This window comes from Leptopilina boulardi, unplaced genomic scaffold (genome assembly GCF_019393585.1).
Source record: "Leptopilina boulardi isolate dan_hultmark-lab unplaced genomic scaffold, ZJU_Lbou_2.1 LbouV2_393, whole genome shotgun sequence".
NCBI lineage: Eukaryota > Metazoa > Arthropoda > Insecta > Hymenoptera > Figitidae > Leptopilina > Leptopilina boulardi.
Window position 1 is genome coordinate 1,330,477 of NW_026137966.1, and position 13,920 is coordinate 1,344,396.

Below are 13,920 nucleotides of genomic sequence, written 5' to 3' on the forward strand. Positions count from 1 at the left end.
CGATGAAGGCTTTTTGAAAATTTCTGTAATATTTTCAAGATAGGTAGTGCGTATTATGGTCCTAGGATCGTAAATGTCACATTTGCCCTATAAACAGACTTATAATAGCTCTGCTTACAAATTTTTACTGACAGCCGGTAACAAAAAGTCATGCCATCTGTAGCCATAGACGCGTACTCAATACGTCATAACCTAACTTTCAATCACATGTCAAAACGCAAAATACCCATCATTTTCTGCTTATTGCAGTGAAAAATATTTGTATATTTTTGTTAAAAATGGAGAATTCCGAAAAAATTTTACCCCAAAGTGTGTTTGATGCTGCAAATCAAGAAGTGGAAAATTTGATTCCAGATAAATCAAAAGCCCAATACGAAATTTACTATCAAAAATTCATTGATTGGAAAAACACACAATCAATTAAATCATCAAACGAATTAACAGTATTGTTGGCTTATTTCAACGAACTGAGCAACAAATATAAAACTTCATCACTTTGGAATATCTATTATATGTTAAAGAAAATGTTAATTGTCAAAGAAGAAGTAGACATCAACAAATATCATCTTCTTATCGCATTTTTGAAAAAGAAATCTTCAGGATTTATAAGCAAAAAATCTAAAGTGTTAACTTCACAAGAAGTAAAGAAGTTTTTAAAAGATGCACCTGACGAGATCCATCCTGTAACAAAGGTACAATTTTTAATCTCATTTAATTATTTTTTAAATCTTTCGTTTGTTCAATTTTTGTCAAAAATATAATTTCTTTCGACTTAAATCTAATTCGAATTAAATTTCATTAAATATATTTGCAATCAGTTCAATATTCTATAGATACAAGTAATACTTTGGTAATAATATTTATTACCTTAAATTTTACTTTTTACATAGGTTGCTCTCATTTTTGGAGTTTTTGGAGCTTGTCGAGGCGGTGAGCTTGTTAACATCAAAATTCAGGATATTACGAAACAGGGTAATTTGCTAGTGGTCAATCTTCCCGACACGAAAAACAAAGTACCTCGAAAATTCGTCATCGACGAAAACTTCACTGCAACTGTACGCAAATATAAAGCTTTCCGTCGTCCCACAGCAACAACAGACAGATTCTTTTTGAACTATCAGCAAGGTAGATGCACCACACAAGTCTTCGGCAAACATAAATTCCAGTCCATGCCAAAAACAATTGCAAAATATTTAAATTTGCAAGGGCCTGATTCCTATACCGGTCACGCTTTTCGACGTGCCTCTGCAACAATCTTGGCCGATTCAGGAGCTGATACGCTGGCCTTAAAACGTTTAGGAGGCTGGAAATCTAGCACTGTTGCAGAAGGATACGTCGAAGAGTCTGTAGCAAACAAAGCTAAAGTTAGTAGAACAATATCAACCTCTATCACCTCAACGAAAATATCTTTGAATCAACCTGGAAACGCACCAACCAGTATCGGTTTCACTTCAGCAAAAAATATATTATGTGAATCTCAAAAAGAATCGTCTTCAAAGCGACAAAAAACAACTAGTAGCGATGCATCTTCTGATTTAACTGTAAACACTTCAAAATCAGAAAGTATTAACATCTCACCATTCAAAGATGTTTCATCTCAATTAAATGTAAACACGTCGATACAAGCCGAAACTATTAACCTTTCACCAAAAAAAGGACAAATAATTTTCAACAACAGCTCTTTCACAGTTCAAAATTTTAATACCAAATAAAAAACACAGTTTTTAAAAATTCTATTGCAATATCGTCACTGCCAAAAAAGGAGACCATATTTTTAATTAATGATATAAATTTTATTTTCAACACTAGTGACTGATTAAAATATTAAGAGAAATAATATTTTTGTTAAATACTTCGAAAATTTTAATTGATTATTACCTTAAATTAAGAAATTTACATCTGTAAAACATGCAAATAATCTACTGTGTCCTGATTAATAAAAAATAATGTAAAACTAATTACTTTTTACTTTATTTAAATGTCTCACTTTTCGATCTCCTAATACATACTCCTAAATATTTGTTTTTATTTTTAACCCTAATCTCAAAATGCATTTTAAATTAAAAGCGTAAAAATAATATTTTAATTAATAATAAATTACATATCTTACTCCCTTGTATACGCAATTTTGTTGCGGGGGGCTTCGCCCCCCTAAGTAAACACTTGGTAGGAGCTTCATAACGTGACTTTCTTCAAAATGTAAGTTGTTATTGGTTTAATTAATATTTTTAGTTTGGTTTTTTTAGTAAGGAGGCTCCGCCCCCGAACCCCCCACCGGGGCTCCGGGCCCCCCGACCCCCCCGCGCGATCCGCAGGGTATGTCTTTTTGACACTGGTTCTGTGATAGACAGGATAGGTTTCTTTGTTCTCTATTAACTATATTAATAATATTATTAATAACATTTAAGCCTATAACTTTGCGTTGCATAAAATATTGTGTGTACCATGGATCGTACACGTCTTCATAGACCTCGCATGTTTGCAGGACTCGTCTACGGCTCGTCCTGCAAACATTGCTCGGTCCAGAAAGACGCGTGTACGGTCCTTGATACACAATGTACTATTTTATACGCCACTTTACTTTAATGCAAACAAAGTTGATGATTTCTGCTTCCAATAGTAAATATACTACTGCGCATGCGCATCTACTTTGCTGCACTCAATTCAAAACTTTGCCGCACTCAGGGCAGCAAAGTAGCTCCATTTACCAGTGACCAATAAAACTGTCACAATCTTCAATTTAATCTGTGGTTTAAGATAATTGACAGAGGTGGCGTAAGTGTTGAATCGTTGAACACATTCAAAACTATCGTCTGTCACATTTCACAATAAAATAATATAACCTCAAAATGAGCGATTTTGACATTAAAGAACCAGAATATACAACCCCTTCAGAATTTGCTGCTGCCGCAGCAGAAGCAAAATCGACAATATTGCCACAAAAATCTCGTAAGAAATACGAAGTGGCTTACAGAAATTTCATGGACTGGAGATCTCAAAAAAGCTGGAGAATTTTTCGGAAAATGTGCTTTTAGCGTATTTTCAGCATTTATCTGAAACTAAAAAGCCGTCTACCATGTGGTCTTTATATTCAATGTTGCGAAGTACGTTAAATATTAATAACAATGTGAAAATCAGCGGTTATGTCAATCTAATTGCCTTTTTAAAAGGAAAGTCGAAAGGTTTCGAACCCAAAAAATCTAGTGTCCTGACATCTGATGAAGTAAAAAGATTTTTTTAGAAGCTCCAGATGCAAAATATTTATTAGTGAAGGTATGTAATTTAAATCAGTATTTATCTTAATCATTTAAAAACACTATAGATAATAAAATTTAACACCTAACCTAATATACTAAATCCTATAGAGAAGCAAATATGATAGCAGATGAATTGGACTTGTTTGATAGTAATGCGATCAGATTTAAGTTAGCTCTAAAAAGAATTGTACTTAATACAATATTGTGAAAGGCTTACCTAGTTTTTAGTTATAGGTTGAACCTATGTATTAAGAGTTATGAAGTTAACTACTTAGATTGTAAGAGTACTTTGTACAAAAGGATCAGTCCCGTTTATTCTTATTAAATAAATAAAGAATTAATTGCAATAATATTTAAATTAAAAGGTAATGAAAATTTGATTTCCTATAAAACATAAATTTGACAGTTAACCTAATATGTAATTATTCTACTTAAACTAATGATTAATTGCATTAATTATTAAATATAAAATAATAAAAATTTGAATTCCAGGTTGTCATGATTTTCGGCATATACGGTGCTTGTCGCTTAGAGAAATTAACAAATTTGTCGTTAAATGATATTCAGAGACAGGGTCAACTACTTTTGGTTAAAATTCCGAAAACAAAAACAGATGTATCGAGGTCATTCGTTATTGGAAATTACTATTTAAATGACATCGAAAAGTATGAAGCTCTACGCCCACCAAAAACAAAAACGGATCGATTTTTCCTTGGTTATAGGAATGAAACGTGCACCATTCAACCGATCGGAAGAAATACATTTGCTAAAATGCCGCAAGAAATTACCAAATTTCTAAATCTTCCAAATTCAGAAACATATACAGGGCATTGCTTCCGCCGAACGTCGGTAACGTTATTTGCCAACTCAGGTAATAAATGAAAATTAATTATTTATTAAATAAATACTATATTAATTATTAATTTTAATACTTTTTAATATTTGTTAACATTTTCTAGGTGCCTCGATGTCCGATCTAAAACGTCATGGCGCCTGGAAATCGCCGACACACAGTGTGTTATTTTTGCAATTTCATGTTCAAAACCTAATGTCTCTTGAACACATTGACAAAATTGAATGAACCTTGGACCAAAATAAAGCTAAATAAATGTAGAATAGAGGAAAATTAAAGGGAACCCTTGATTTATTTTTTTGAGCTCCTGGGTGTCGAGTGAAGTTAGCATTTTTTAGGAAAAAATGGTAAATTGAAGTATACAAACCGGTATATCATGGTAAAACTTAATAAAACAACTTTTTTGTAAGCATTTAGGATCACTGAATACAAAACTAAAGTTCATTTTTCAAAATTCAAAATGGAGAATTCAAAATGGCGGACTAAAACAATGCAATTTTGAAACAAAAATTTTTTTGTTCAAACTGTGGTACTTTAACGTTTTTGAGGTCGCTGAATTTAAATATGATGGTAAAATTTGAAAATTCAAAATGGCGAATCCAATATGGCGAACAGAAAATTTAAAAAGTGCTTAGATTTCAATGAGACTTGGTACTTTAACGTTTTCGAGGTCGCTGAATTCAAATATGATGACAAAATTTAAAAATGCAAAATGGCGGATCTACTCTCTAAATCTGAATCAGTGAAAATTTCGCTGATTTTCTCAGTGACAAAGATTTTCACTGAGAATCAGCGACTATCACTGACGAAACAGTGACTTTACTGAAGTTGCTTCTGCGCCGACGCAGTAAATTTCAGAGCGTCATTTGGTGCAAGAGAAATCTGGGCAAGTTAGGTTAAAAGTTATATCAACATTTGCGTTTTTTAAGTGAAAAAATTGTTTAAATACTTAGTAAGTACATATTATACACTATTATTTACCTTTTGGATCATAAGTTCATATACAGTAGTTGAATTTATATCAAAATTTGATCAAAGATTACTTTGGTTTATACAGTGTTATTTTTAACTATTTTATAATAAATTTAACAAAATACGTAATGTTTATAATTAATTAATTAAATTTTCTTTGTTTTATAGATGGTTTCGATTATATAAAATTCATAAATTGTTCAAATTATCATTTGAAAACTAATTCGTTTTCGTTTGACACGAAACATAACCTCACTTATATTTTTCATGCGATATTAATATTTATCACTATTTTTGCGCATAATTTTAACTATACCGACAATTGATTTTCCCTTTAATTACTTCTGCTTTGTATTTTGTAGATTACACTTTTACTCGGAATCAGCAATAATTTCAATAAGATGGATTTATCGAATATATCTACATTGCCCTTAGAATTGTACACCAAGTTAAGGGACAATAATATTCCAGAGGAAATATTTCAAATTTTAGAAGGTTTGTGTAAAAAGATTTTAGTTAAATCTTTTTACACAAACCTTCTAAAATTTGAAATTTTCTATAATTTCATTGAAAATTATGTTTATGATCTTCACACGGGAACTCGCAGTGTAGTTACATCGATGCACATCAATGTGTGCAACGTTATCAACGAAGAATCGTCAAATTAGTTTTATAGTTTATCAAACAAGTCATTGAAACTTCGATTAATGTGTTTTCTATTTATTTTCAATGGATGTTTCATTTTTTATATTTTTGTGTTTTTATTCTACGTTTTAAACTTACGTTTTCCTAATATTAATTTACGAATAATTACTAAATAATGTTCAGTTTTCCTAATTGATGTACGTGTTTCAATAAATATAATATTTTTCATTAAACTAATATTTTATCTTTTGACACAGAAAAAACTAAGAAATATTTAATTCACTGAAAAATCAGTGAAAAACTACTAATTAGATCAGCGAACTTTCACTGTTTAAATCAGTGAAATAATTCCTCGCTGATTGAAACAGTGAAATTCCACTGATTCCCAGTGGTATACTTATAGCTATTTCAATCAGTGACTATTCACTGAGAATAAGTGGGATTTCGCTGATTCAGATTTAGAGAGTAATATGTCGGACAAAATATTTATAAAATTTTTAGATTTCAACGAAGCGTAGTGATTATAAATTTTTTTTTATATGAGTCGCCGGAAAGTAAAACCACACATAAAATTCTGACGGACATGTTAATTCAATGGGAGTCAGAATTTTATGTGAGGTTTTACTTTCCGGCGACTTATATATTCATATTGAGCATTATATTTGAAGTCTGTGACTAGAAAAATAATAAAACACTACGCTTCGTTGAAATCTAAGAATTTTATAAATATTTTGTCCGCCATATTGGATCCGCCATTTTGCATTTTTAAATTTTTTCATCATATATGAATTTAGCGACCTCGAAAACGTTAAAGTACCAAGTCTCCTTGAAATCTAAGCACATTGAAAAATTTTTCGTCCGCCATTTTGGGTCCGTCATTTTGAATTTTTAAATTTTAACATCATACTTGGCTTCAGCGACCTCAAAAACATTAAAATACCACAGTTTGAACAAAAAAATTTTTGTTTCAAAATTGCATTGTTTTAGTCCGCCATTTTGAATTCTCCATTTTGAATTTTGAAAAATGAACTTTAGTTTTGTATTCAGTGATCCTAAATGCTTACAAAAAAGTTGTTTTATTAAGTTTTACCATGATATACCGGTTTGTATACTTCAATTTACCATTTTTTCCTAAAAAATGCTAACTTCACTCGACTCCCAGGAGTTCAAAAAAAATAAATCAAGGGTTCCCTATAATTTTCCTCTATTCTACATTTATTTAGCTTTATTTTGGTTCAAGGTTCATTCAATTTGGTCAATGTGTTCAAGAGACATTAGGTTTTGAACATGAAATTGCAAAAATAACACACTGTGCGACAGTTGTCGAAGGTTACATTGCAGATTCGGTCGGGCAAAAGAAAAAGACAATGGAAAAAATAGCTTCTGAAATTCAGTTGCCAATTAATTCTAATTTAAGACTACAGGCTCATGAATCAGGCAAATCAGGTAACAAAGTATCTGAATTAAAAAGCCATGGTTCCCACAAACATCCAACAGTCATGAACTGCGAACAAGTGGAAACTATCGAAAAAATTGCCTCGGAAATAGAATTGACGGTCAGTTCGAATTTAAGTTTCCCGTTTCCTGAATTTGAAATGCCCAGTCACAGTCCTGTTAATGAAACTTTTAATATTAATACTTCTTCGAATCACATCCAGACAAATGTACCGGAGCAAAAAGCTGTCAATCAAGTATTATTCGGACAAGACGTTCATTTCCACTTATGAAATTGTTCTAATTTTAATATTCATGTACATACGCACAAAACGTAATTTCTGTTTAAATCACAAAAGTAAATTATATTTTTTCATAACTTAATTAATTTAAATATAATATAATTATAATATAATAATCAATAATTCATACAATTTCCTAATTGTATTTCGTTAAAAATTTAATGATATATTTTCTTAAATAAAACTTTAAAAATCAACTTATATATAGCAATTTTTAATTTTTTGAAACAGCGTAATCGGCGTATTTCTAAACAGGTGTTACACAAAGCACAGTGTGCACCTCGTACGAAAGAAACATTTTCCGACGGTTTGATTGCAAAATCAAAGCAACTTTCAAAATCGTCGGAAAACAGCTTCTTTCTGTACTTGGTGCACAATGTACTATTACTATTCTATTATGAGGCATTTTACGTGTAATGTCCTAAATTAAAAAATTGATTTCTCGAAAAAAAGTGAAACTTGGGGAAATTGTTGTCCTACCCGATAGTAAAATATCCCCAAAAAAATTTTTGACTTTTTTTGAAATTTTGGGGAAGATAGAGGGGGTCAATTTTATCAGTTTTTCCTGACACCGCCTACTATTTAAATTTTTTCTCTCTATAAATGCAATAAAAAAAATTTTGGCAGGCATGTTTTTTGAAGGTTTTTCATGCTCTTACCATTAGTGAATTTCGTTTTTTAAAATTTTTGAATTTTGACCTTGATTTTCTATAATTTAACATAAATTTGCTATTTTTACTAAAATCGATGCGTTTTTTTAAATAAATAATTAAAAACGAAAGCTGAGGTTTTTTCCGATCTGTATATAAATTTTCAGAATGCCGATTTTTTTTGTTTTCGAGATATTAAATATCAAAGATTTTTGTCGACGCGCACTGTGCGGCGAGGCGGGCGACTTATACTGCGCCGTGGTAACTGTTAACACCTGCGCGCACAGACCAAAAATCTTTGATATTTAATGTCTCAAAAACAAAAAAAATCGGCATTCTGAATGAAACCTCAGCTTTTGTTTGGATTTATTTATTTAAAAAAAACGCATCGATTTTAGTGAAAATAGCAAATTTATGTTTAATTATAGAAAATCAAGGTCAAAATTCAAAAATTTTAAAAAACGAAATTCACCAATGGAAAGATCATGAAAAAACCTTCAAAAAACATACCTGCCAAAATTTTTTTTATTGCATTTATAGAGAGAAAAAAAAAGTTTCACTTTTTTTCGAGAAATCAATTTTTTAACTTAAGACATTACACGTAAAATTCCTCTTATATAGAACTTTTAATAAACGTACAAACACAACTTTCAGCATGATCGATCCATTAAAATTCAAATTGACAATAGAAATTTTGCTTGATTTTCAAAAATAATGGTTTTATGACTTTTTAAAAACAGTGAGGAGTTGTGATCCACCGTTGAAAATTGAAGAAAAAATATATTTTTTCGAATATTTTTTATTTAAATTATGAAATGTAAAAAAGTAAGATAACTTACATAAAATAAAGTAAAATATAAGATAATAAAAGATTAATTTAGATAAAATTAAATTATTTCAAAAATAATTGAATTTAACTAGGTAATTAATTTCATTTACAGTGAATACAGATGTAAGATGTACCTAGTACCAAAAACCATAAAAATATAAAAAATTGTTACTTAAATTTAATTGTTGTATATTTTTAAAAGTTATAAACAAATTAACATATAATTACAAAATACAAAAATAATTATCAAAAAATTCAATAAACTAAATTTTTAATTACTACTAGTAGCTAATATATACATATTAGTTTATAATAGTTTAAACAATTTTTTATTGTTTTGTTTATTATATTAAATAACCGTTTGCAGCATTCATTTTAAAACAGATTGATTAAAGTGACAAACGTTCTAATGGGGGTTTTTGGGGTCGCTGATAACGAATATGAAATCCGTTTTTAAAAATTCAAAATGGCGGATCCAATATGGCTTATGAATTTTTAAAAATTAATTAGATTCTTTTAAAACTCGTTATCCGAGGGGTTTCAAGATGATTTGGTAGCCTTGAAAAAGACTGATTGTTATAGTTGCTGGTTATAAATATCAAGTTTCCATGTTTAGGTGTGAGAAGCGGCGAAACAATTTCTTGCTGGCAATAGGCAGAATTAATGGAACATTGCAAGTTTTGCAAATCCAGGACGTTCGCTTTTGGTCAGCTTTTGTACTACAATGAGCACAGCCTCTGAAACAATTTTTCCTTACAGAAAATGATAGACTGTAATATAATAATTTTTTGTAAAAGCTGCTTCACAAAACAAAATACTAATGCGAGAGAAGTCAAAATCTAAAACAATATTTCTTTACAGAAAACCGATAAACGATATAAAAAGCGAATGCAAAGCAAGTCAAGCTGTAAATCATTTTTTTAAATAAAAATTTTAGACTAAACATACCCTAAAAAACCCGAGAACATGTTTTAAGTGAATCCGTTAAATTTTTAAATTAAATGTCCGCCATACTGGATCTAACAATATGAATTTTAAACCACTAACATCAGGTTCGTAATCAGCGATCCCAAAAACCCCCGAGTAACGAGATTCAAACGAATCCAATTAATTTTAAAAAAATCCGCCATATTCGATCCGCCATTTTGAATTTTGAAAAACGAATTAATAAATATATGTATAATAAACAAACCAATAAAAAATTGTTTAAACTATTATAAACTAATGAATAATCATATATAGTATGTACATAGGTATATTAGCTACTAGTAGTAATTAAAAATTGAGTAGCTGCCTGCAATAACTCGCCGAGCGCTTGGCCGATCGCTCTAACGCCAGTCAAACGTTCAAAAACGTGAAAAAAATGAAAAATCAAAATTTTGATTTTTGAAAAGTGCAATCTTGTAGGACATAAGATGGCGCATCTTTTTTTCCTTTGAGTTTTTTTTGTAGATCAAAAAATAGAGTTAATAGCAAAACACTTAAAAATTTTATTTCACAAATTTCATTCAATTTTTAAACATAAATCATAGTATCTTTGACAAATTTCAATGAATCTTATTGAAAATTAATATACATACGTATTTAGGTCCATAGAAGACGACAACATAATCAAAAATATTAAAATCATCAATTGTTTATTTATAATTAATTGTAAATGAAGACTTGTCAATAATAATGTTTACTTACCTTTGTCGACATAAAGTGTGTGGGGAACTTCAGAGTTGAAGAAACTTCCAGTGAGACATTTGTTTATCATAATGTAAGGAAGTTTTTTGTAAAATTGAAAAACAATTTATCAACAACTTTAGAAAATATAGAACGTTTAAGAAAACATGCGCGACGCGCTAGCGAGTCTCCGCGCGGAGAATTGCAAACAAGAGTTGTAGAGGACCGAAAATACAGAAACAAATATTGTCACTACATTCTTAGAAATGTTTTTCAAATACAATATGTGTTAATTTTATGAAAATGCAAATTAAATTTGAACAACTGTTTTTTTAATATTTACTAAATAATCAATAGTTTTAAAATATTTTGGTGCTTGTATATACTGTTTGTGCAGTTTGCAAATAAGTTTTTTATTAATTAATATTAAGGTATATCTTTATTTTCTGTTTCTTCATTTTTTTAAGAAATTAGTGTATTGTTACATATCAACAGTGATAGTATGTTGGCTCCATTTTCAAAACATAATATATCACAACATAACATAACGTCCTTCTTAACTCTTGTGTGCAATTCTCCGCGCGGAGACTCGCTAGAGCGTCGCGCATGTTTTCTTAAACGTTCTATATTTTCTAAAGTTGTTGATAAATTGTTTTTCAATTTTACAAAAAACTTCCTTACATTATGATAAACAAATGTCTCACTGGAAGTTTCTTCAACTCTGAAGTTCCCCACACACTTTATGTCGACAAAGGTAAGTAAACATTATTATTGACAAGTCTTCATTTACAATTAATTATAAATAAACAATTGATGATTTTAATATTTTTGATTATGTTGTCGTCTTCTATGGACCTAAATACGTATGTATATTAATTTTCAATAAGATTCATTGAAATTTGTCAAAGATACTATGATTTATGTTTAAAAATTGAATGAAATTTGTGAAATAAAATTTTTAAGTGTTTTGCTATTAACTCTATTTTTTGATCTACAAAAAAAACTCAAAGGAAAAAAAGATGCGCCATCTTATGTCCTACAAGATTGCACTTTTCAAAAATCAAAATTTTGATTTTTCATTTTATTCACGTTTTTGAACGTTTGACTGGCGTTAGAGCGATCGGCCAAGCGCTCGGCGAGTTATTGCAGGCAGCTACTCAATTTAGTTTATAGAATTTTTATTAATTATTTTTAGAATTCTTTTATTTGAAATTGGTTTCAAGGTCATAGTCGGTCTGTCATCGCATAACATATATATATTTGTAAGTATAAGTATATATAGATATACACATAATAAACATAAACTATATTGTAGTAAAATCAGATTATAATTTATTTTCTTTTTATAATAATGGACACATTTAAACCCCTACCCACTGATTAACCCCCCCCACAACTTCGCCCCCTCACAAACACTGATATTTCTTAAATTTATACATATTTACTTTGCAAGACAGCAAATTTTAAGAAATTTTCTAAAATATTCATGAAATATTTTTTGAATCTTCATGGAACTTTCTAGAAACTTTAGTAAATTTCTAGAAACATCATTCAAACTTAAATAAACTTCAAAGAACTTTTAAGAAAGTTAATAAAAATTTTACAAAAATAGCTGCAGACATTTATAGAATTTTCCAGAAGTTTACAGAATTTTCTAGAAATACATAAAATTTCGTAGAAATTTATAGAATTTTTTACAAAATTCAAAAAACTTTCTAGAAATTTTATAGAACTTTCTAGTAATTTATAGAATTTTTTAGAATTTCCTAAAAATATATAGAAATATTTAGAAAATTAAAGAATTTTTTACAAAATTTATAGATCTTTCTAGAAATTTATAGAATTGGCTACACACGAAAAAAAGTAGAATTTTTTCCCCAAAATCGGTATAAAAATTACCTGAAACAAATTTTATCCTAGTTGAGGGCGCCACAGTCTATGTGAATTAGCATTGGTGAAAATTACCCGCAACAAAATTTACCCAGCGTTTTCTCTGTCTTTCTAAAAATATTATACAATTTTTTAGAAATCTATAGAACTTTCAAGAAGTTTTATAGCAATTTCTAGAAATTTTCTAGACTTGTTTTTAGAATGCTTTTATTTAAAGTTCTATCTTTTAAATTATAAACTAAGAAATAAAAAATAAAAATATAATGAAAAAAAATAAATTTTTTTAAAAATAGAATGCTTTTATTATGGCGTCCAAAAAAGTTATAAATAATAGAGAAAAATTATAGAACTGTTTAAAAGTTCATTAAAAGAAAAAGCGTGAAAGAATTTATGTTCGACAAAATTAGTTATATCATTCCAAATATTTTTTGAATTCAAATCCAATCAAAAAGATCATGATAGTTCTGAGTATTTTTTGAAGTTGATTTTTTTAGGTTCAAGAAAAACTAATTTGTAAAAGCATTCAAAGTTGCTTATGGTAATTGCTACTATATAAACAACGACAAATATACTAAAAATTCCAGAAAATAAAGAATATTCCCTGCTTAAATGCCAACCAAATTTTGGTTACTCAAATACCAACAAAGTTATTAGATTGGACGCACCAAATTTTAGTTACTCAGACCATATGGATTATTATTTATTACCTTGATTACTATTTAAATTTCAATGTTATTTATTAACAACGAAGAAACATTTGGACATTCACATTTTTTACAATCGACTTACGTAGCAGGAGTTATTTACATCTCGAAAGAAATATTTCGGACGATAAGCCTTCGTTTTACGACAGAATTATGGAGATGAGCGAAAGAAAAATGCAGTCCGTTTTCTGGTGTCCGTAACAAAAAAAGAGAGAACGATAAATGAAAGATATAATGAGTTTAAGTGAGAGAAAGAAGGAACTAGAGAGAAAGAGAGGAATCCAAAAGGAAAGAACATGTACACGAAAAACAAAGATAGAGAGAAAGAGATAAGACACTTGTGTAAGACGGTAGCCCGGTGATTTGTATAGGTCCCTCGTATTCTACCTCTCACCCAGAACCTTGCCGCGCAACGACTTCAGCTTAGGAATGTGGGAGGAACTGAAAGACCCTCGAGGAGGGGACCCACATGGGGAAAGGGAAATGGACCTAGCAGATCCAGTGGATGCTCCGACGATGCCACGCTGCGCCACGACAGGAACACAACATCCTTTTTTTCTCCGAAGATCTCATAAACAACACCTTCTGCCAATCGCTTCGGGTCTAAAAGCTACTCTTTTTTATTAACTCTTTCTCTCTATTTTCTTGTCTTCGTAAATCCCTTCTCCATATATTTCCAAACTTCATGGAAGTTCTTTCTTTGAACGCGTTTGTGC

At 29.7% G+C, this 13,920-nt stretch overlaps 2 protein-coding genes across 6 annotated transcripts in view; one reads left to right on the forward strand and one right to left on the reverse strand.

Annotated features, from left to right (window-relative positions):
• LOC127288736 (protein expanded) overlaps nucleotides 1-13,920 on the reverse strand; it is a 373,302-nt gene that overhangs the window by 150,869 nt on the left and 208,513 nt on the right. The window lies entirely within an intron of this gene.
• LOC127288739 (uncharacterized) lies at nucleotides 261-1,813 on the forward strand. The gene is made up of 2 exons (XM_051316380.1): nucleotides 261-692; nucleotides 891-1,813. The coding sequence occupies exons 1-2, from the start codon at nucleotides 279-281 to the stop codon at nucleotides 1,710-1,712; spliced, it is 1,236 nt and encodes a 411-aa protein (XP_051172337.1). The 5' UTR covers nucleotides 261-278; the 3' UTR covers nucleotides 1,713-1,813.